This window comes from Polyodon spathula, unplaced genomic scaffold, assembly GCF_017654505.1.
Source record: "Polyodon spathula isolate WHYD16114869_AA unplaced genomic scaffold, ASM1765450v1 scaffolds_773, whole genome shotgun sequence".
NCBI classification, from domain to species: domain Eukaryota; kingdom Metazoa; phylum Chordata; class Actinopteri; order Acipenseriformes; family Polyodontidae; genus Polyodon; species Polyodon spathula.
Genome location: NW_024472261.1, coordinates 1 through 22,652, shown reverse-complemented (window position 1 = coordinate 22,652; position 22,652 = coordinate 1). Strand labels below are relative to the sequence as shown.

The 22,652-nt window shown below is 44.2% G+C and overlaps 2 protein-coding genes across 3 annotated transcripts; one reads left to right on the top strand and one right to left on the bottom strand.

Moving 5' to 3' along the window:
- Positions 1–2,281: 2,281 nt before the first annotated feature.
- Positions 2,282–11,051, top strand: pipox (pipecolic acid oxidase). The gene is made up of 8 exons (XM_041241432.1): positions 2,282–2,757; positions 3,566–3,714; positions 4,197–4,410; positions 6,316–6,498; positions 6,607–6,759; positions 7,768–7,917; positions 8,505–8,580; positions 10,328–11,051. Exons 1-8 carry the CDS (start codon positions 2,650–2,652, stop codon positions 10,456–10,458), a joined length of 1,164 nt encoding a protein of 387 aa, XP_041097366.1. The 5' UTR covers positions 2,282–2,649; the 3' UTR covers positions 10,459–11,051.
- Positions 11,052–15,381: 4,330 nt separating this feature from the next.
- On the bottom strand, positions 15,382–22,646 carry LOC121308796 (uncharacterized protein DDB_G0271670-like). Of its 2 annotated transcripts, none has more exons than XR_005948562.1 (3): positions 21,975–22,646; positions 19,903–21,489; positions 15,382–18,555 (listed from the first exon to the last, which is right to left on the bottom strand). XR_005948562.1 is itself a non-coding variant. In XM_041241433.1 (3 exons), the coding sequence occupies exons 1-2, from the start codon at positions 22,124–22,126 to the stop codon at positions 19,965–19,967; spliced, it is 1,677 nt and encodes a 558-aa protein (XP_041097367.1). In that variant the 5' UTR covers positions 22,127–22,646; the 3' UTR covers positions 15,382–18,555; positions 19,935–19,964. The 2 variants fall into 2 exon arrangements, 1 of the variants encoding a protein (XP_041097367.1); XM_041241433.1 differs by having other exon boundaries at positions 19,935–21,489.
- Between the last annotated feature and the right edge of the window lie 6 nt (positions 22,647–22,652).

The window sequence follows — 22,652 nt, the reverse complement described above, 5'->3', positions numbered from 1 at the left end:
AATATCGAAGAAGGGATTCCTTCAGCTCAGCACTGTACATGTGCTAATGCATTTTAATGTGGCATGTGTATTTGTAAGGGAGAGAGCGGTTTTAATAGTGCTGGGTAACATACTAGGTTGGAAAGGCAAACTTACTGTACTGTTGAGGAGACTCATGAAAGGGTAATGATTATACAATGTTAGTTGTTTATTGCATTGGAATAAACCTGCATCAAGTATGTACAGAGCGTAACAAATGTTCAAACCAGTGAAAACATATTGAAACACAACAAGGAATAAATAAGGCTGTTTGCTAATTACTCACCAATGGCAAACAGTTACCAGCAGTGTGCTGCAAGAGCAGAAATGCAGACTATTTAAAAAAAATATCAAGCTTTCACTTTGTCCTGCTGAGTAGGCCAGCTGTTTCCTGTTAGAATATATTGTTAGTCAAAGCAAAGACCTTTCCTTTGCGATGAAAACCATAAACAACCTAGAAAACAGACCCTGTGAACTGTACACATGAAGGGCTCATAGGCCCTTACAATAACGAGGACCGAAATGAAGCATTACATTTGCAAACTGTAAAGGATCTCAAAGATGAGCTCTCACCAGTAACCCAGACACACCTGAGCTTTAACTATATACACAAACAGACACATAATTCATCCAGTTACTATGGAAACCACAATGGTACCTCCTCTGGGGACACTGTAAACCTTGTCAGGCCAGAGTAGGTTAAAGATTAAACCATGTATGAAGCATCTGGCCCAAAGCTAAACTGACAGTGGATCCACAGATGGAGGGGTGCATAAATAAAAGCTGCTCTACACTCACACACACATATAACCAGCACAGGCCAAGAAAACACGGTGTTCATTGAGAAGACAAAGGGTGTGGCATGGAACGAAGCAGTCATTTAACGAGGCACTTACTGGCAGCTGCAGGGTGAAGAGAGAGGGCTCCCCTACTGGCTCAACAAGATCACAGGGTGAAGAGAGAGAGGGCTCCCCCTACTGGTTCAACAAGATCACAAGGTGAAGAGAGAGGGCTCCCCCTACTGGTTCAACAAGATCACAGGGTGAAGAGAGAGGGCTCCCCTACTGGTTCAGCAAGATCACAGGGTGAAGAGAGAGAGGGCTCCCCCTACTGGTTCAACAAGATCACAGGGTGAAGAGAGAGGGCTCCCCCTACTGGTTCAACAAGATCACAGGGTGAAGAGAGAGGGCTCCCCTACTGGTTCAGCAAGATCACAGGGTGAAGAGAGAGGGCTCCCTTACTGGTTCAGCAAGATCACAGGGTGAAGAGAGAGAGGGCTCCCCCTACTGGTTCAGCAAGATCACAGGGTGAAGAGAGGGGGCTCCCCCTACTGGTTCAACAAGATCACTTCCAGCACCTGATACCAGCCCCCGTGTCTGAGAGCCTCACAGTATTGATCTGTCTACTCAGCAATGCTTTTTCCTTTCAGTTGTATTCTCTGAGAGGAAGAAACGTCTGCAAATATTACAAAACCAAAAGGAAGCAACCTAGGTTAGGTGCTTCAGTGAGATCAATTGCAAATGAGCCTATGGAGAAACAATCCCTAACTGTCTGTATTTATCACAACCAGAAGGAATTAATGGGTTTTTTAAGACCTGAGATCAAATCAAATAAAAATATGTAGGTCTGACGGGACCTCCCCAGCCACCTCTTACTTTAATGGATATGACAAATCTTTCATCTGTGTAATTATGCAGAGACACGGAGTCTTCCGAGCAGCGCCCAATCACGGGGGTGTATCTAATGAAACAGTATACAGTGTACTGCTGCGCAAGCGTAAACGCATACACGGAGTCTTCCGAGCAGCGCCCAATCACGGGGGTGTATCTAATGAAACAGCATACAGTGTACTGCTGCGCAAGCGTAAACGCATACACGGAGTCTTCCGAGCAGCGCCCAATCACGGGGGTGTATCTAATGAAACAGCATACAGTGTACTGCTGCGCAAGCGTAAACGCATACACGGAGTCTTCCGAGCAGCGCCCAATCACGGGGGTGTATCTAATGAAACAGCATACAGTGTACTGCTGCGCAAGCGTAAACGCATACACGGAGTCTTCCGAGAAGGACGCACTCACAGATAACGTATCTAATGAGCGTAACAAAGCAGCGATTTCACAAACGTTGTTTCACCAGCGGAGAAGCGACTGTCTCCAAGCTGTATGGAGGAAAACACAATCGTTGTCCAGAGGTAGGGGAGAGATAAGAGCCCACTTCCTGCCTGTGTGTATGTTTTCCATGAGTGCACTGTGAAATAAAGTGCAGTCAGAAAACGAAACGGCTGCCCTCAAGGAGTGAGTTCGTCAGAGATAAGCTTTAAAGGGCCGACGCGTCCTCGTGTGCAGCAACTCATAAAGTATGATTCGTTTCCAGTCCAAAGTACAGCAGCATTATTTTCAAAGTAAAACATCTACACAAAACGAAAAGTTTATCCCAAGTGGTTATGCATCGTTTCAAGGGTATATGTAGCGTTTAGTACCAATGACAGGGTACGATGCAGTTCTCTAAATACACTTTATCTGTACAGTCAGTAAACACAGCAGGCAGACTTTGGACTGCTCAAACCCCCCGTCCTCTCCCCTCCCTTGTCCGCTCAGCTCTAGTTGCACAGAGTTCCGTGTCAGCTGAAACATGGACACCAAAGACTTCGACTGCATCGTCCTGGGAGCCGGGATCCAAGGCTCGTACACCGCCTACCACCTCGCCAAAAACAAGAAGAAAACTCTGCTAGTCGAACAGGTTAGTTAGGCAACGAAACGCCCGCTAGTGCTCCAGAATCGCTTTCGTCTCTAGCGCATTCAGCTCGGGTTGCTTAACTAACTTTTCAGACATTATTAATATGAATTGCAATTTTTCCATATCTACTGCGGTTTACTTCTTTCTTTTTTACACCAAACACACAGACAAACCTTTCAACTTGTACGGGTGCTGTAATTGGAGATTGTTGCAAACGCCCCCTTTCGCTTATCTTCTTTCAAGCACCGTGCCTTTCGCTGCAGAATTATTAATAGCACGCCAGGCAAGCGAAATCCTTTGCGTAGTTGGCAGCTAAAATGTGCTTGTCTGCCCACTTGGAATTTATTAAATTAAATGATATATTAAAATGTATTTGAAATGTGCCTGAATATGATGTATTTGAACTTGTGATTTATATTTTTATGTAAACATGTTTGTAGAATATATCCCAGGTATCCGATATGTTGCCATGCATGGCAAAACCAGTGGGAACCGACATGCGGAGCTCTGAGACAGAGCAAATTAATTAGTCAACTTTATCAACAAGTTGCGTGTTAGTGCTTAAAATGCATCTGTTGCAAGTAAAACTAGACCCTGTATATCTGACAGTAGATGCATCTAATAAATACTATACAGAAACACCAGTAATATATTATAGCATGTATTGTAGTGTGCTAATGTGTTTGGGCGGTGGTATTTATTTTAGAATGTTTGTATGCACAAAGTGGCAAAACTAACGCTACTAACCCGCTTGTTCCCGGACCGTGCAAGCCCCGAGTTTTTGTGACATGCCTTTTCTATTTCTCTTTAGTTTGTTCTGCCCCACTCCCGGGGCAGTTCCCACGGACAAACGCGCATTATCCGGAAAGCCTACGAGCAAGATTACTACACTCGCATGATGTCAGAGTGCTACCAGCTCTGGGCACAGCTGGAGAAGGAGGCTAACGTTCAAATATACCGGTGAGCTGGATTCATCCTGGCTCATTCAGTAACCACTTGAGCAGGACTAATGCACAGTTAATCACTCAGCAAATCTTGCCTTGAATACAGGTATCTGCCACGCTTCCCTCTGGGTTTTGGTTAAGAAGCAGCCACCTTTCATAGTAGTGTATATGTACATGCTCTGTTATCATGGCTAAAGGTACTGCTGATAATCAACATTAAAACAACAAGAATGTCAGTGACAGTCTGGACATAACCTGCCACAGCTGGAAATATGTCTGCACGTGTAAAAGGCTGACATGTAAACAGACAGGGGCCCAAATTCTCAATACTAAAGAAAATCCAAACTGGGTTTCATCACAATCAATAAGCACGTCTCTAAATATATGTAAAAACCTAAGTGCATGCACATGCAGAGATGCTGAAGCCATTGAATCGTTACACCTGTTGATGGGTTGTTGACTAGCATGGTAAGAAAAGTCCTCTCTTGTCCTGTGCAGGAATACAGGGATGTTGGTTCTGGGTAAGGAGGACTGTAGTGTATTCCAAAGTCTCAGAGGAACACTGCTGCGGAACAACGTCCCAATGGAGGTCCTCTCTCCCGAGCAGTTTGCAAGCCGCTTCCCCTCCGTCCACCTCCCCCCAGGGGAGTCTGCCGTGATCGACAAGACTGCGGGAGTCCTGTACGCCGACCGAGCCCTGAAGGCCGTTCAGGTACCCCTCCGTAGAGGGTCTCTTAGTCTCTTTGCAATCACTTTGCTTTGTTCAAGGTGCTCAGCAAGCCAGCATACTTTCTTGTTCAAGGAACTCCGCAAGCCAGCATGCTTTCTTTTTCAAGGAGCTTGTTCAAGGAGCTCAGAAGGAGCTCAGCAAGCCAGCATGCTTTCTTGTTCAAGGAGCTCAGCATGCTTTCTTGTTCAAGGAGCTCTCCGAGGGTTCTTTTAAATCCCCTTTGGTTTTGTTTATTTGTTGCCAGAGTCCCCTTTTAACAACATGTTGGTTTGGACTAGGACATAGCACAGCAAATGCCAAATGCGTTATTCAAGCCCTTTTGCATTAGTACGTTTCTACATAATGTTAGAAATCGATGCTACAGATTGAAAGCAGATGAAGCTAGTTGAACAGTATGGAAATAGATACCCTTTGTTTGACAGGTTCTCCAGAGTCTATTGATTGTTTCTTGTCTGCTTTAAATTCATTCTGTTCCCTTGAAGGCATCACCATGCAGAGGGAAGTTCTTTTTTGCACTTTACAGCTCCATAAAAGTGGTGATGACCAAGGTTTCAAGAGACGTTTTCTCTCCTCTTGTGAACAAAAATCTTTTTTTTTTATTTGGCTGTTGATCTTCTTGTTTCCCAGGCTTTATTTTCCAGACTCTGATTCAGGTGCGACAGGAGTCAGAGTAAAAATAAAAAAGGAATGCAAACATTGATATGCTTACTGGGTGCGAGCAAAGAAAATGTTTCTTAAGACCGTGGTTATTACCCTCTCCAAGACCTTTGCCAGTCCCTCTTTGAGAGACCATCTGCAGCTGTAGCTTGAGCTCTCCATTGTCACAGCAATTTTAATTACGAGAGTCAAAGCTGTCACTGCAATTAACAATGCTGCTCCCTTTCATTTCCCATCTTTATTTTCCACCTGCACCCAGAGACCCTGGCAATGCTGCAGTAATCGCGTGGACCTCACTCCAGCTGTGCTGCTGTACTGCTTCTGATGCAGTCGGTTCCTGTGTTCGCCATGCAGCTGGACAGCATTTCACAGGCTAGCTGACTCCTAACTTGTAAAGGAAGCCTCGTGGATTGGACTCCCTCCTGATAACAGTACAATACATCATCATGAGCGGAGAGAAGCTGTAATCATTACCCTTTCAATGGGAGCCCTGCTCTGCAGCTGTATAACTATAGACCCATTGCTGATGTCTTGCCAGTCGTTCCTCTTAAAGAGGGATCGCTGTCACCATTCCAGCCTCCAGCAGCTATCTTGATTTGGGAGAAAGGTGGGTTAGGAACGCCATTCGTTTCTCGGTTTTGCATTGGAATGTAGCGGCGAATAGGGCAGAGCAAGACTCGAGAATGTTGCTCGTTTTCCGTCTGGAAGATCGGGACTTGCCTGCAGTGTGTAGAGTACCTTGACCACATCTTCTCTACAGCCTGTCCCAATCTAGTTTTCCTAGCACCTTCCTGTTGGTAACGTCGAGTTGGATGCGGAAGATGAGAGGCTCTGCTAACCGCGTGTAGAGCAGGGCCGTGCAGGTTGCTCTTGTGCTGTTTGACTGATTGAGCTCCACCTCTTGATTTAGAGCAGGAGGGTTGGACGTTTGGTAGTTTTTGTTAGAAGCCAGTGTGCAGTCCAGATATGCTTTTAATGCCTCTTTCAGGGAACTCTTTTGTTCATCAGTGTGTCTCTTTCAGCCAGTAAGGTTGGCCCGCTGTGTCATAGTGGACCTTGATCTTCTCTAACACGTTCCCGTTCTTGTTGTTATTGTAGTGCAGGATTACTAAGGTCAGGATCTCTGCTACAGTGTCTAGCTTACCCATCCTGTCCGTCTCTCCACGATAATCCTGTGTAGGATTATATACCTTCTCCCAGTATACCTTCTAACACCTCCCCGTTGTGTAGGATCTGTTCCGCAGGCTCGGAGGCGTGATTCGTGATGGGGAGAAAGTAGTTGACTTCACACCAGGGTCTCCCATCACCATGACAACAAACTCCGGAGTGTATCGCACAAAAAGCCTGGTAATTACCGCGGGACCTTGGGCAAAGAGTCTGCTTGCATGCACGGGACTACAGCTACCACTGCAGGTATTGGAGTGAATGTGTGGCACCTTTTAAAATGAACGAAGCGACTTTTTCAGGTAGTCTGTTATGGCCACTTTTTCAAGCAACGTGTTTGTCGTTCAAACCCGCCAGGTCTTAAGAATTAATGTCTGCTACTGGAAGGAAAAGATCCCTGGTACATATGGGATAGGCAAGCACTTCCCCTGCTTCATTGGCGTGAAGCAGCATGGAGCAAAACACGACATCTACGGCTTGCCATCCAACGAGTACCCAGGACTGATGAAGGTGAGCAGAGAGGAGCTCCGGGGAGCTGTGGGTTTCAAGTGGTAATGCCAATGATACTATGAGAGAACCGTTTGAAGATTTCCTGGTAAACGGGGCCATGGTTTTGGTTTATATATATATATAATGTACTGCAAGCATTATTTTATCAACCTTCTATAGACAACGTTTTACATGAGATAAATGTTACACTGGTATCCCTATCTCTTGTATCAATGTGAATGAGACTGCGAGATACACGTAAATCCCAAGCAGAATTACAGTACAGACAGGATGTTGCCCCAAAATTCTCATTTTTGGCGATCACTAGTATACAAGAAAAGATTTATGAAGGCGCATCTCTGCAGAGGCGGAAAAGCGCATATCTCTTCTCTCTAAATGGTGGTGTATGGTGACAAGGCAAGTAACTCCGGGAATGCTTTGTTTTGTCACAGTACACAAAGGCATCCTCATTCTGGGAGCATGTATTACTAACCAGCAGGCTATTAAATATAAACCCTGCTCATTCCGTATAGATTTTCTTCAACACAACAACAGTCATTTTCATGTGAGTTGCAATGTCTGGAATACAGAGCGATCAGTAGCTTTGCATTTATCATAATGCAGTCTGTTGCCTTGGGCAGGATCGATACCTGAATGGCATGCATCATGATGATTGCAATGTTTAGCGGACTCCCCAAGTCAATTTAAACCGTTTATTTAAGCTGGCAAAGCCATTGTGAGCTCCCTGTAAATGGACAGTTAACAGACGTTAATACTGTAAAGACCATGCGGCCAGGGCTGTCACGAGAGAGTGAGGCGGGAACGAGGTGGGACGTTCAGACCAAAAGAGATCTCTGTGTCAGTGGTGGGGGTTTCGAAGTTATTTTGGGGGCAGTACCCTAGCTGACAAATGGATAAAAAACATATGTAAAACAGCAGTAGTGTTCTGTATGACGACCCTTTGTAATTAATATGCACAGAAACGGAAGCCAATCCCAGCCTGGCTGATGGGGGTGTGTGTTTGGACAGATTTGTTATCACAGTGGCAGCGAGACCGAGCCAGATGAAAGAGACAGGCAGACTTCCCGGGAGGACATTGCCGTCCTCTCCAACTTCGTTTCCAAATCCTTCCCAGGGCTGGACCCCACGCCTGCCGTAGTGGAACAGTGCTTGTACACGGTAGGTCTGCGCTATCGCGTAGCAGTTTGATCCATTCCTGGTTTTACTGTCGGTTTAATCAGACTCACCTGCGCTTGTTACCTGCACACACTGTGGCTAATCAAGCTTGTGTTAAAACCTGGAATGAGTGGAACTGCTATGCAATTGGAGTCTTATTGCCACCCCTGCTGTTTGTGTCTAATCAATCCTATTGTCTGTTCGTCTGGTACTCCTTTCTTGTCGCTGCTGCAGTGAGTCAGTAACTTCCTGGTAAATAAACAAACTTGAATTAGTGCCCCCCCTCCCCGCTCTGTGCTGCCTCCTAGTCACCTGAAGGACATTTTCACTACCTGCTAGAACTGGAATGGTAATTCGCAGCATCGTTTTAATATGGATTCCTTTTCACTTTTTAAAAGCAAAAATTATTGCATACTGTAACAGCAACAAGCCAAAAGCAACCAATGCAGGCTCTGGAATAGAGGCAGTGCTGTGAAATGGAGAGCGACACTCCGTCTACAATAAACTGAGCACTTCTCCATCAGGCCGGTGGGGTTGGGTTAAAGAAGCCGTTATTGTTGTTGTTTTTTATTTGCGGTGTTTCCATGCAGGTCACTCCGGACTCGGATTTCATTCTGGACCAGCATCCCAGGCACAGGAACATCATCATTGGGGCTGGATTCTCAGGTTGGTGTAGCGGCTCATGAAACGGCCAGGCTGACCTGTCAGCACACCCTTCCAGTGCTATAGAATCGCATCTCATGTCAAGTCCACGCCGTCTATCTTGGCAACGGGTTCGACTGAGGTTCTAAAGTCCTGGGAACACAAAGCCACTTCTTCAGGAGTAGCGGCTTGAAACCTGGTTCCGGGAAACCGGGAGATCCAGTTTGAGGCAACTTTGTTGCATCAAACCCCAAGTCTCCCCTGGTGTGCCTTGCAGTGGAACCGAGAAAGTTTCAAGCCACGAAGTGGCTCCATGTTCCCACGGCTTTGAGGTGCTGAAAGACAGGGAATAAAAAGAGAGTCGGTGTTCTGAAACACCTCAGGGACTGAGATCCCCCAACAGATTATTTTGCTTACAAAATAAAAAAAAAAAAGCACCTTTATACTCGGGCAAGCCATGTATAATCAGGTCCATGTTCATTTATTTTTTAGAAACGTGTTGCACTTGATATGAAGTTGTGCTAATAAAACGTTCTGTGCCTGTGCTTTCAGTCTTCAAGACCCTTTATACTGTAGATGAACAAACATGCCTTTATACCGCAATCTTCCACCTTTTAATAAGAAATAAGATCGCTGTACAGCTGGAAAATAAAAGCGACATTCGGCTTGTGATGTTCTGAAAAGTTTACAATAAACAAAAAGTATATTAAGTAAACAAGTGTTCCTTCCTACAATATATTATCCACTGATGCTAAACAAATATATAAATAAAAATAATTATACAAATAAATCACAATAATAGCCCCTGCCTCTTCTCATAGTCAAAGCGTTCTCAATTGCACTTGATATTTTTATTATTAATGCTATGATGATGTGCACGAGTTCAATTTGTCACAGTTTAACATTGATTACTGTGGACTCCGCTTAACAACATCAAGACAAATTGTTTCAGTTAAAGGATGAACACTGTATTGCACACACATGGTATCAGACACTCCCTCTGCAGAAAAAAAACAACAAAACAATCAAGGCTGGATTTAAAAGGGTAATCTGCTCCGGACAGAAGTCAAAAGTCAGACTGTTATAATCAAATCCAGGCACAACTGTCTCAGTTCTCAAAATGAATTATTTGTTGCTATAGTGACGGGCGCTGCAGCAGGTACGGCTGCCTCAAAGGTCACTGCCTTTCGTGGTTAATGTGTTCATCTCTTATCACCGCTGGTGCGTGCGTCGCGATGCTGGCTTCTTACTTTATTTCAGCCACGATATCATTTTGCTCTTAATGGAGAGGCAGTCGGCACACAATATAACCTTCAGTCAGGTAACTGGGGGGGGGGGGGGGGGGTGGTGGGATTGATTTGCTGTCATTTCCAGCTAGTATTGCCTACATGTGGTTTTTCAAAATGTCAAATAATTGAAGACCTACTGCAGCTTTATCTTTCTGTTCCCATCACTCTCATTTTAAATTACACAGTTTTGATACATGTCTGTGTTTAATACTTCCCCCAAAGCCAGACTTCTGGAAAACTCAAGATGTTAGCTTGGAATGCAGTCCTTTCCTGGTTACTGCAGACCAATCCAGCCCCCTTAAAAACAGCTCAGTCAGACAATAATCAAAATACATGCTTTGTTATCATTACCTCTTCAGTTTGAACCCTTGACTGCAGTCGTATCTGATCACAGTTTTCAATGAACCCAGTGTTTTTTTGGAAGGCAGGAATTTTGAAATGAATGAGAGGGACCCTGTTTTAAACACTCTTTTCTTTCCCAGGCCACGGCTTCAAGCTCGCTCCGGCTGTGGGGAAGATCCTCTGTGAGCTTGCCCTGGGGAAGACCCCGTCCTTTGACCTTTCACCTTTCAGAATCAAGAGGTTCCAGCCCCACCTGAAATCTGCCCTGTGAAGCAGGATGCTGGGGAGCACAGCTGCCTCTGGGTGGCAGGTTCAGCAAGGTTCCAAGGGTTAAAACAAGTCCTGCCCTTAACAGTAGTTCTGTATAACCAAACACTGCTGATTAATTCATAGGATGCACTTCATCTTGAAATAGCGCTTGTTCTGGGTGTGACAGCGCTGTCGTTCTAAGTGGTTCTGGGATGGGGTGCCATGGTAACGGTACATGTGTTCAGCGTTTAAAAAAAAAAAAAAAAAAAAAAAAGTCTGTTTTTTCATTTTCACATTTGCTTGGTTTCCAAACAGGAAATTGATGTCGGCGCTCCTTTATCTCTTATTTCCTCTCCCCGTCTCTTGGTTGGCCAGGAAAACTCAAGAGTGGGGCGGGGGTATTTTCACAATGCTTTGCTGTCAGAGCTGTTCCCCTCTGTAAAGGTTTTACTCAGCAGTCACTGTTAAGATTGAGAAGGACAGCAGTCCTCATTTTAAATGTGATGAATGATACTGTGTTTCTCTCAGCGTGATCACTGTGCTATCCATGTGCAATGTGTAACTGAACTCCTATTGATGCACTCAGTAAATTAAAAGCAACATTAGGCAGGGTTAGGCTGAGCGGCTCTGTGTATTTATTACAGACTGCAGGTCAGGTATGAAGCTGTGCAGAGGACTGTGCTGCCATGGTTGACCCTTGTTTTATGAAGGGATAATGAATTACTGTAAAGAGCTGACTGCCTGTTGCCGTAATGCGCCTAATAAATGCACCCTCTCTAATGGAGCGAAGATTGTGTGCTCTGATGCGGCATATTGCATTCGGGGCTCTTAGAATTCAGTTTTTTTTTTTGTCTTAAATTTCCCAGGATTTCTTTTTTTTTGTGGGTTTACTTATATAATTGAAAATGCATAATTTAAAAAAAAAAAAGGGTTTGAAATACCAAAGCAGAAACATGCCCTCTGAATCGATGCGTGTTGAGTTTTTAAATCACTTTTGTGCCTTGTTATATATTTATGGAAACAATCTGTTTTACAGAACAAGGCTGCCTGGGCATTTATTCAGCTCCTGAAGTACTAAGTCAGCGTGGGGCAAATCAGCAGGAGTCTGCAATGAATCAAGTGCCAGGGGTTCAAAGATTCTAAACAGTTTACTCAGCCCAGAGCCTGTCTCTGCCTCCGGCCTCACCCCACGTACTGAGACACTTAGTTTTCAGTCCTGCTGGAACAGATTAATGGAATAGATAAATCACTGCCAGCTTGTGGGACTGCACTTCAAACCCCAGTGTCATTCAGAAATCGTGCGTGGTAGCTGTTAACCATGAAGCGGTCCAATTCAGCTTGATTGAATATTTAGCTGGGAATATCCTCTGTGATTTTTCAATTTATTTTACAAGCGAGGTCTGCGATGATTTGCTTATGTAATTAACAGAACGAACGCGGATTATGGTAGTTTGGATTTAACGATCGTTAATTACTCTTTTAATTTGCACCCGAGTAAATACCAAACTGCGCAGAGTGCTCTGTTCTTCATGAGAAGTTCAGAACGCTAGCTGAAGAATTTATAAATGAGATGAGAAATTATTGAATTTGAAAGGGATCTAGGAATTTGTAAATACACTCCTGGGGGGGGGGGGTGGGGGGGTTGGGAGACAAAATGGAAACAGCCACTTGTACAGAGAAGCCGGCCCTGGCGCCAGGGGGTGTGTGTGGATGAGAGGACCCCTCCTGAGCAGAGCAGAAAGCTAAGAAATGAAATGCAATTGTGTATTTCAAAACGAAATCAAATATCTTCACATCGCTGTGCGACTTCACTGGCTATTTTACACATTCCTTGGGCTGTGATGAATGCAATCTGCTCTTTGCTGCAAGCACAGCATCTACTCGGAAACAAAACACACATATGCGTGTGCATGTGGGTACAGCTCAGAGTGCCCAGGGATCTGACACACAGAGTGAGCCACCGCTGCCAAGAGGAACTTACAGCACAAATGGATCCAATCAAAGTGAACTAAAATACAGTTCTGTACTGTGAAAGCTAAACCGGAAAGATGAGATCTGACAAAAGATAAAAGGACCTCTTTCACAACTTCATATCAGTTTGATCAAATGGTTTTTTTTTTTGGCTCTTTTGACTTTGCAAGGATCTGGCTCACCCAATGGGTCCCAGCTAACTCAGCAATGGGGATTAGGGATGTACAGTAATTATCTCAAAACGGAAACACTAGTTGAAGGAAAACAATGTGTTTACTAGAATGAATGAGTTTGTATCAGTCTGTTTATTGCACTGTATTATACAGTACAGCCGAGCACTGAAGAAAATCCGAACCCTCTCCATTGGCTGTTATTTATTTCACTGCAATTGAAACGGATCTGCAGTGCCTCCCACCGAGCGAAGCTCTGTACTGATAACGAGTTGCATAGCCCTGATCTCCTCCGGGGCGTCTCGAGCACAAACTCTCACGCGCGCAGCACATTGAACTGCGTCAGGGAGGTGCCACGTGCATGAGAAACATTGTCCCGCCTCCTCGGTGAGGACTTAACACATTGAACTGCGTCAGGGAGGTGCCACGTGCATGAGAAACAGTGTCCCGCCTCCTCGGCGAGGACTTAACACATTGAACTGCGTCAGGGAGGTGCCACGTGCATGAGAAACAGTGTCCCGCCTCCTCGGCGAGGACTTAACACATTGAACTGCGTCAGGGGGTGCCACGTGCATGAGAAACGGTGTCCCGCCTCCTCGGCGAGGACTTAATCAAAACAAGAAACACATCCAGTTCATTAGACAGTTTCCACGGCACTCGTCGGATGTTTCATTTCCTTTTTGAGGATTTATTTTGTTCACTGCTGAACGGCTCTTCATGCCCTGGTCTCAGCTTCTCGGTGTGTGAGATTATCTATTGCTAAGAAATTGCGGCTTTGCACTTGAGACTGATGGCTGTTTGCAATGTTAAGGATTGCATAGTAAATAGTCCAGCGATATAGTCAAGGTCAGATCCAGACAGTTTTAGCCTTGGGCACTTCGACATGGGGGTTTGAGAGAACTCTCTTTTGTTAGAGTTACTGATGACTGCTTGTTATCCTTTGCATAAACAAGCCACATAGCCACAAGCTATAATTAAATAGCTCTCCACTACTTTGATGCAAAGACAAGATGACTTCAAAATCATTTTGGAGGTTGGGCAGTCGATTTTTAAAATTCAACATGCATTGCATTATTTAAGAACCAATGTACTTGTATATAGCAATTTCAATCTTGTCAAATATTTGTGTGCTTAAAATTAACCGTATGATTTCATGCAAGGTTTTTAGACCAATATCATTGTGCGCCAATTTAAAAACACTTCAAACTGTAGCAACACATTCTGCAGTGCCAAACAACACAACCCGGTGCAGTGTGCAGAATATTCGTACTGTACAATAGCTCAATACAGTATGTACAAACCACAGGGAAAGGTCAGTTTTGTACAGAAGAGAGCCATGTGCAAGTGTGCATGCTAACAGCTCCCGGTAAATGTAAACTGAGCTGTCATCCAGGGGACAGACACAGGAATGCTTTGTGACAGGGTTACTTCCTGGGGATGCACAGTCACCAGGAGAGGAACTGGAAGATACAGAATCTGTGCACAAATAAAAGTGGGCTCCACTCTTTCGTGTACAAGAGCAATGACTGGCAATCGATACTGATTATTTGCACTTATGAAATGACCCGAGTTAATAAGATGACCTTCAAAGACAGCATAATAAACACTGTTTTACTGAATTGCAGGAAAGTTTAGGTATTCTGAGGCAAAGTGACTTCAATCACATCTGCTAAATTGGCGAAGGTAAACTTTTCTTTTCTGGGAGATTAATTAAATTAGGCTCTGGCCCGGGTATAATTACACAATGTTTGGCATGACCAATATACTTCTGTATGCCAACACAAAAGCTGACTCCTGCATCTTTTCTGCTTTAGGCTGACGATACTGGGAAAACTCCCAACACCATCTGTGTAGTGTACAATACTGCCAGTCAAGTTTCCTGTGCTTTACAAAGGAGGCAGAAAAATACAATTAGGTACCGGCCTCAGGGGAAATGGGGAATCAATCCATCACCTTTGTGATCTATGAATAAATGATGCTGGGACAGCTATTTTTAGGACTTAGCCATAAATCATTTGCTTCCTAATTACTAGAGATCTAGGTGTGTCACAGAGAGCTAGTGATCTACTGTACCATTCCTATTATTGCAAATGACAGACACATCAGGGAGTGACAAACAATTGAAAATAAAGGCAATGTGCTGCATCGCCTTGCTAATTTATACGTCTTCAAATACCAGGAGATGCTTCATGTTTTTAAAATAGCAAATAAAAATGCCTTAACTTTCAGTATAATCCTCCAATCACCGTTTCTGAAGTGTATTTTAAACTTTAAATAGTTTCCGAATCACATCCACTTTGCTTCCTGGCTCTTGACTGTGAAGCAGAGGGGGGAAGTCGACAGTGTAAAAGAGCTTCACTTCATCCGTCCGTCGGCACCTGTCCTTGAGCCAGGGGGAGGAGGTAGCTGTCATTTGTGCCGATCGTAATTGTGTCTGAATAGCCAGCATCCTCTGCATAATTCACTTCATCCAGTCGATGCAGTCCGCTCCACTGGTTACCTTAGTTTAAACATTTCAGCTTCTCTCATGAATTCGAATTAGACTTTAATCAGAAACTTTGCACTGAAGAAATCATTCCACTAAAACATAATTAACAATATTAATCATTTCATCTTTTTTTTTTTTTTTTTGAAGCTCATTTCTGAAATATTTCAGTACTAAAATGAGTGTGATTATGCTGCTAAAGCTTTCACTGTTTAAGTATTACAATGTGTCAGAGAAAGCTGCAAATACAAAGTACTGCAATCTGCAAACGATGGGCAACGGTTTACTAGCCCTAAAAACACGAAGCAAAGGCTTGACATTTAAAATACAACCCAACAGTTTATTTTCATAAATAGTCAAAAAAATCTTACAGAATTACAGACAATGCATTTTAACCAAACTTTTTTTCCTTTTCAAAATGGAAATACAACTCACTAGTTCATTTTTTTTTTGTATTGCTGTTCTGTCTTTTTCATACACTCGAAGCTAGAGCTACACACGTAACAGCTCGACTTATTTGCACAGCAGAAATTTGTACATCGGTGCGAACATTGACATGGTTTCACGTACAGTACCATCTACAATAATACCACAGTATACGTAAGAGTCAATAGCCATTGCTTTTCATTCAGGCAAGGTTTACCAGTTCTTTACGCCTCAGAGACCTTGAAATAAGAAAGAATATAGGCACTGCCCACAGCAACCTAGAAAAACCAAACCAAAGCAATGTGTTTATGCTGTGGTAGGAGTGATACTAGGAAACACATATTGCATGTGACAGAACAGCTGGAATAACCACACGTGTGTGTGTGTGTGTGTGTGTGTGTGTGTGTATATATATATATATATATATATATAATTTTAATTTTTTTTTCCCTCTGGTCATTCTGTCACATGCAAGACAGAGTTTTTTTTTTTTTTTTTTTTTTTTTTAATTTTTTTCATCTAGGCAATCATTATATTATATGGTAGACACTGTAGTAACCAAAGCTGCATCTCCACTGCTCTGAATCCCCTTGTGTACCGCTGCTGATTAGCAGACCTCCTGTCAGGTCTTTTGAACTGTGAATGCAAGACTTTCTCAATGCAGACTGAGTAAGCAGTACAGCTGGATAACAGCACCCTCTCACTGCACATGCCAGATATTAAAAGACAGCTGCTAACTTCACTCCCATGCCCAGAATGGGCAGGGCTTGGGCAGAGGAAACGCAGCTGAGGCGTGTTCTCGGTGTTCTGTGCCCGCGCTGTGCAGAGCAGGGGCTAGCAGGAACGGCATCAGCATGCAGAGCGTGGAGAGAGAAGAGTGGGCTTGCAGAAACACTGTGACGAAAGCACCATGCACGTCAAGAGAAACAGCTCATAGCCTGCAGCCATCGGCCAGACTGGACCCTGGGGACCGCCAGCTGCCCAGGGTGTTACACATTCTTACTCTTCATGTGTTGTAGAGTGCTGGTGCAAACTGTGGACGTCTAAAGTCCCAAAGGCTGTCCGGGTTGTCTTTTATGCACAAGTAAATTGTAATAAATATTCAGGACCTGGTTAAAACACAAAACCTGGGCCGTCAGTGCTCTCCGGGGAATACAGTTAGGAAACACTGACTCAAGAAACTGACAAAAAAAATCACTAAAAAAGATAGGCAACAGTTTTACTCAAATTGCAAATCAGTCTCTGTTTTAAGTAGACACTTAGAGTGAGTTTTATAAATCTGTACAGGCATACCGGATGGATCATTTTTAAATACTAGAATGGGAATGACATTTTGATCCATAGCAATACCATTCAATGATAGAGACTGACTGGCATGGGGCAGGCGGGGGCAGTATTCTGAAGTCTTGCCATTCAGTGTTGGCTGCACGAAGCGGGGTGGGATTGAATCAATCCGAGGAGGGCGCTGTGTTCCAGGTAGCAGTGTTGATGTCTGTGCCGTTTCAGTGGCCGTAGTTGCACCCGAGGGTTGTATCGGTCTTTAAGCTATTAAAACACAGGGCATAATTCTAGTTCTAGAACAAAAAGTAAAGCTCTTCCCTTAAAGGAGGTGATTCGGAACGAAAAGGCAAACGCATACAAAGATTCTTTAAAAGAAACAAAAAGTATTTCCTTCCTTTTTTTTCAATTTTCAATGCAGCTCTAGCGTTCGTCTTTTGCACAGAAAAAAACCTCTGAAACGACCACCAGCTTCTATATACAGTACAATAAAGAAAAAGTTAATAAACTAAACTGTTTTGGTAGCTAGAACGAATTGTACAGATCTAAATATTAGTTATGTAAATGTCAAATATTGAACATTGTTAAGTATTCATCTTTTCCCCTTGGTGTTTCGCTTTACAGACTGCCCTATAAAAGCATGACCATCTAACGCTGTCTTTGCACGGCTATTAAGGATAATATTGAATGCAAAGAAAAGTAGTAAAGCAAGATCATACCTTTTAAGCTAATGCAGGCACACAGAGCTGAAAAAAGCATGCTCAATAAATTCAGTCTATACCTGTGCACTCTTGCGCAATATAAATTAGGCAAGGCGCAGATATCATCTCGTTGTATACAAACAGCATTTGTTCTAATCAAAAGAAAAGGTTATCACCGATACAGCTGACAATCTGCTGCAATGCAGAGTGTATCCATCCAAAGAAAGGGTTAGAAATGTGAGAAACACTACAGGCACCGGTAGCCTGTACCAAATAATTACTCTTGTAGAAAGCAGAACAAATGTGTAACTCAAACTGATGAGGGGTGAAAAACAGAATAACACTGAGCCAAAGTCTTGCAATTGTGATTCTTTTTTATAGAGCACATATTTAACAAAATTCCCCGTCAATGAATGCAAACAGCTCTTTGGCTCGGTGTAGTAGAAGCTCAGCAACACAGACTGCCTGATCGACGGGACAAGCTTCAGCACTCACTGTGTTATAAAGGCTGTAACCCCTCAGCAAACGAGAGAAAGGGCAAAAACTACGACTACTATTCAGAGCATGCATCTCCAGAGTGCAGCGCGCCAAAAACCGGGGGTGAGGGCATCAGTCCAGCGAACCAGGTGCACCAAAACACCTGTGCTCAAGTTCAAAACCTCGCCAGTACAAGATTCTCCAATGGCCATGCAAGAATCAACGTTCAGTACCTAGTGCAGCTAGCTGCAATTCCCAATAACAATACAGTAACTTCTCCGCTGCAGAGTAATCATTACAAATGACAAAGCAAAAAAAAAAAAAAAAAAAAAAAACATTTGGTTTAAGTTATGTTTCTGTCTTTGTTTTACTGAATGGGGTGCTTTTGAGAGCAGCGAGCAGTGGAACATCGTGCTGGTTCTCTGCAGGCGCCAGTGGTCTTGCTTTGGGCCGCTATCCGCTCTTACGCAGTGGTTTCGGAAGGCTTGGCGTCCCCGTCACTCTCGTTCAGGAAGCTCCTTTGTGAGTATCGGGAGCGATAGTTGCTGCGGGGGCCCTGCTCGTCCTCCTCGTCTGATTTGTATAAGGTGTGTCTGCGATAGGACGGGGGGCTGAAAAAGCAAACGCAGGAAACAAAAAGAACATGAGTTTCCTATATACTTTTTAAAGACACGCAGGTTTTAATTCTGTCTCACACAACGACGTGCAAGTCAAATGGATTTCTCATGCTTGTTAATCCTTTGCAGCTGGTTCCCAGCTTTATAAGAGTGTTTCCTAGCGACATCTTTCAGTTCATTTTATGAAACTCTTTTCCTAGATTCTAATTCAGTGATGATAAAAAGTCAAAGATAAATTGCTTTCCATCGATTTCAATTGCCTCAAAAGAGCAAAAAGTCTTGCAATTATTTCTATGTTGTTTTTAATACACCACAAGTTTCCAGTCTAAAATGGAAATTGCCTTACAGGAGATTGGAAACTCCACTGTGTCTAACTCTGAATAACGGCATTTTTGACTGGGAACAAAGCCTGCAAAAAAAATAAAAAATCTTCCTTGATGCTTGAAGGTCTCCTGCTTTTCACAGAGAATGTCTTGTTTGCTGTTTTGTATTAAAGTTTTCTTACTAAGACAGCAGCATAATGCGCTTTTCATTAGGCTGTGCAAACCATGGCAAATCAGACAGGCTCAAAGTGACCCCCGACAGCTCTGGAACGAATATCATATTTCTGCTCGGCACGAGGCATTTCATTCTCTGGTCGATACTGTGTCCCTTTGCTCTTGGATGGAACATACAGTACATCTTTCTTTTTTTCACAAATTAGCTTTCCAGTACCTAGGGCTTATTTCTGGCAAGTGACTGACACTAGCAGGAAGGCGTTTATGTAAAATAATTAAGAAATCGTTTCTAGCTGACACCAAAGGTGTGTTTTTTTTAAAAATTTTTATTACGTCTAAGGTTACCTTTTTCTAAACTTTTATTCTTAGTGGGCCTGTACAGCTGGTTGACTTCAGAAATCTTTCGTGGTTAACACCCACAAGCACTTTACTGCCTTACCTTTGCACGAGAACATGGCAATACATAATCCAACGCAGAGTTACCATGCATGTTTATAACACATAACGTTTTATCAATCTGTACTGCAACACTGCAGATCTGATCATGTGTCTTTTGGAAATTAGTTCTTTATAGCTATAGATAACGCCTTCATTACAAAAGGTAATGAGCTCTTTTTCATACCTAAAAACTAAGTCGGATTTTCAAGTTTCCTTTTGGTTCATTATGAGAAATAGGTGGTTGTAACAGTCAGATCAGATTAGTTAAGTTCAGCTGAAATATTCTTGTTAGCGTCGGTTGACCAGTGGTAAAAAGAAACAACACAAGACCCCTTAAAAGAAACTCGAGTGGTGTTAGTTAGTTACACACCATGCTTTTTTTTTTTTTTTTTTTTTTTTTTTTTACCATGCTGCACACCAGCTTCCGACAACACCTACTGCGTTTCCTTTTCTTTTTTTTTTTTTGTGTTAGTCGCTCTCGGGTCTGTAAAGGTACTTCATCACCAGGCTGTCCACTTTCTTCTTTCTCTTCTTCTCGTCTTTCTTTGAAACGGGTCTGTCGCCTGCGTTGTTATCCGCTTCGGGGCCCTCGTCCTCGGAGCCTGAGATTCGCTTTCTCGGGGCTTTTTTGATGCTGCTGGAGCTCCGGTACGAAACAGTGGACCCGCCCGAGGAGGAGGAGGAGGAGGAGGAGGAGGAGGAGGATTCTGAAGAGGAGGAGGACTCAGAATCCGTTTCCCTTCTCTTGGACTTCTTTTTGGTCTTCTTGGATTTCCTCTTGGAGCCCTTCTTCCTGCGCTCGTCCTCCGAGGAGCTCTGAGACCGGGAGCCCCTGCTCTTCTTCTTGCCCCTCCTGCTGCTCCTGGAGCTCCGCGTGCTGCAGCTGCTCAGCGGCCGGGAGCAGTCCATGGCGGAGACCGATCTTCGCAGGCTCGAGGAAGAGGAGGCGCGGCTCTCCCCTGCCAGCTGGAGGCTCGTCATGCTTCGGACGCTCTTCTTGTCGTCTTCGTCGTCCTGCTTGTCCTCCTCCACTTCCTCAGAGTCCGGCTCCAAGCTCTGCCTCTTGAACTTGATGGGTTTGTAGTTCAGGACCTCGTTGATGGCGGCCTCCAGAGCCGGGTCCAGGTAGTTCCTGTGAGCAACCGGCTTGACATCTGTGCTGCCGGCCTGGGTGTCGTCCGAGCCGGCCGTCCTGGGTCTGGGGGGCACAGAGAAGCTCCGGCCCACAGAATGCGGACTGTAAGCGGAAGACCTGGCCTCGCTGAAGGCAATGCTCATGGAGTCGTCATCGAACTCGCTCATTCTGCTCTTGGAGAGGGATAACCTGGAGTCAGCGCGGCTCCCGGTGGTCGGGCTGCGGGAGCCGAATTCAGACCTCCGAGTAACCGAGGGGCTGGTGGGTCCGAACACGTCACTGCGACTATCGTCAAGCCTGGACATGCTGCGTCTCGAGCTGACCGGACTGGCCAGGGCGAAATTAATAGAGGACTTGGAATCATCATCCACATCTAGACCTCGCCTGGAGGAGGCTCGACTGAGCGGGACAGAGACGGTGGATTCCTTATCGAAGTCGGGGCTGACTATGGACCACCTCCTATCTAACCCTTTACGGGCTCTGCTGGTGGCCTCTGAGTAGGCCTGCGATATAACGGAGCCCCGATCATCCGGGTCGTCCCCGGTTTGGGATTTCTTCCAGGAGCTCACGGAATTTGCGTCGTTGTCCTGGTTGTCTGTGGCGGTGGCACTCCGCTTGGATCTGCGGAACGACCTGTCTGGGGAATCGGAACGCTCCTTCAGGGCGCTGAACAGAGAGCTCTCGTCCCCTTTGCCCCCTATCGAATCTTTGAGGTTGGAGCGTTTTCTATAGCTGAGAGAACTCATTACAGAGACTGGCCTGCTCTCCTCTACCTCCTTCCCCTCTCTCTTACTTTCTTTCCATTCCTTGTCCTCCTTCAACTCTTTGCCCTCTTTGGCGTCTACATTTAGGGCATATCTGGACAGAGGAAGATGATGTTCAGGACAGACAAACGGCGAGAAAAAGAGAAAGAAAAAAGGAAGGAGGGAAAAAACGGATGGAAAAGTTACAGGGGTGGAAAAAATGAAAATAAAAGGCAGAAAAATGAACGAGAAAATGAGTTAAAGAAAGAGTTCTTGCAGGAAAAGGACAAACACAGCACCCTCTTTACCATCAGCTATCAGGATAACTACCTTACAAACCCAGAAGGACTCCCATTCCTGCTTACTACATTCTAGGCCTTTCAAAGAAAGTCCTTTCTACTGAACTCAGTGATGAATTTCAATCCCTGAAGAAGCGAGGGCATGTGATAATCACAGCGATCCCTGTTCAGCCCCGCTGCTGCTAATCTCACATTTAAAAGCTCAGGTTGCCTGCTTTATTATATTTGGGATTTCTTTTGTATTTTTATTTTACCTCATTAACGGACACAGCCGTCGTTCTTCAGACTTGTTTTCACTAACCTGGAACTCTTTAAGCTGCCGTCATCCGAGAGAGTTTTTGATGAGCCTTTGTTCTTCGACAGCCAGGACTTGACCCCATCAACGCGCTCCTCCACTTCAGAGTCTGTTTCTGAATCCCCCTCGCTGTCGAGACACCAGGGTTCACATGTCATTAACTGGGAAGCAGCGATTTACCCAAACGAGACGCTGTATTAGTGTGCTAATACTGGGGCTAGGCGGAGGAAAACAAGCACACATGCATGCATAATGAGAAGCATCGACATCCCCACCAATCCAGGTCTTTCACAGCTTTCTCTTGCAGTTAATTATTACAGCACGCACCAGCAGTAATTCTGTCTTTGTTACATGTAAGAGCCACGCTGGGGTTAGGGCAATGCACAGCTTAGATAAAAATACATACGTTAGTAAAGGGTTGTTCAAACTGTTTTCTCTCAGAGTTTTTCAATAAGCCGATGTTACGCAATTGCGAAATACTTCAACAAAGCTTTTAATAGAACAAAGTAAACTGATTTATTTTTAATCTATTTGCTGGAAATTCAAAAGGTTATCAAATCTTCAGGGAATGAACAGCTACCAGTTAATGGGCCTCTTATACACAGAAACGCATCGCAGTCACTTCATCGTTATTTAACATTAGGCAAACAGACACTCTTATGTCTTGCTGCAGTGTGGGATGCA

Bases quoted from the DNA above. Each gene is read 5' to 3' on its own strand.
- LOC121308796 (XM_041241433.1), bottom strand. From the start codon at position 22,126: ATGACATGTGAACCCTGGTGTCTCGACAGCGAGGGGGATTCAGAAACA. The intron at 21,490-21,974 runs GTTAGTGAAAAC...TCCTCTGTCCAG, and splicing joins GGCAGCTTAAAGAGTTCCAG to ATATGCCCTAAATGTAGACG.
- pipox (XM_041241432.1), top strand. From the start codon at position 2,650: ATGGACACCAAAGACTTCGACTGCATCGTCCTGGGAGCCGGGATCCAA. The intron at 3,715-4,196 runs GTGAGCTGGATT...TGTCCTGTGCAG, and splicing joins GCTAACGTTCAAATATACCG to GAATACAGGGATGTTGGTTC. The intron at 7,918-8,504 runs GTAGGTCTGCGC...GTTTCCATGCAG, and splicing joins TGGAACAGTGCTTGTACACG to GTCACTCCGGACTCGGATTT.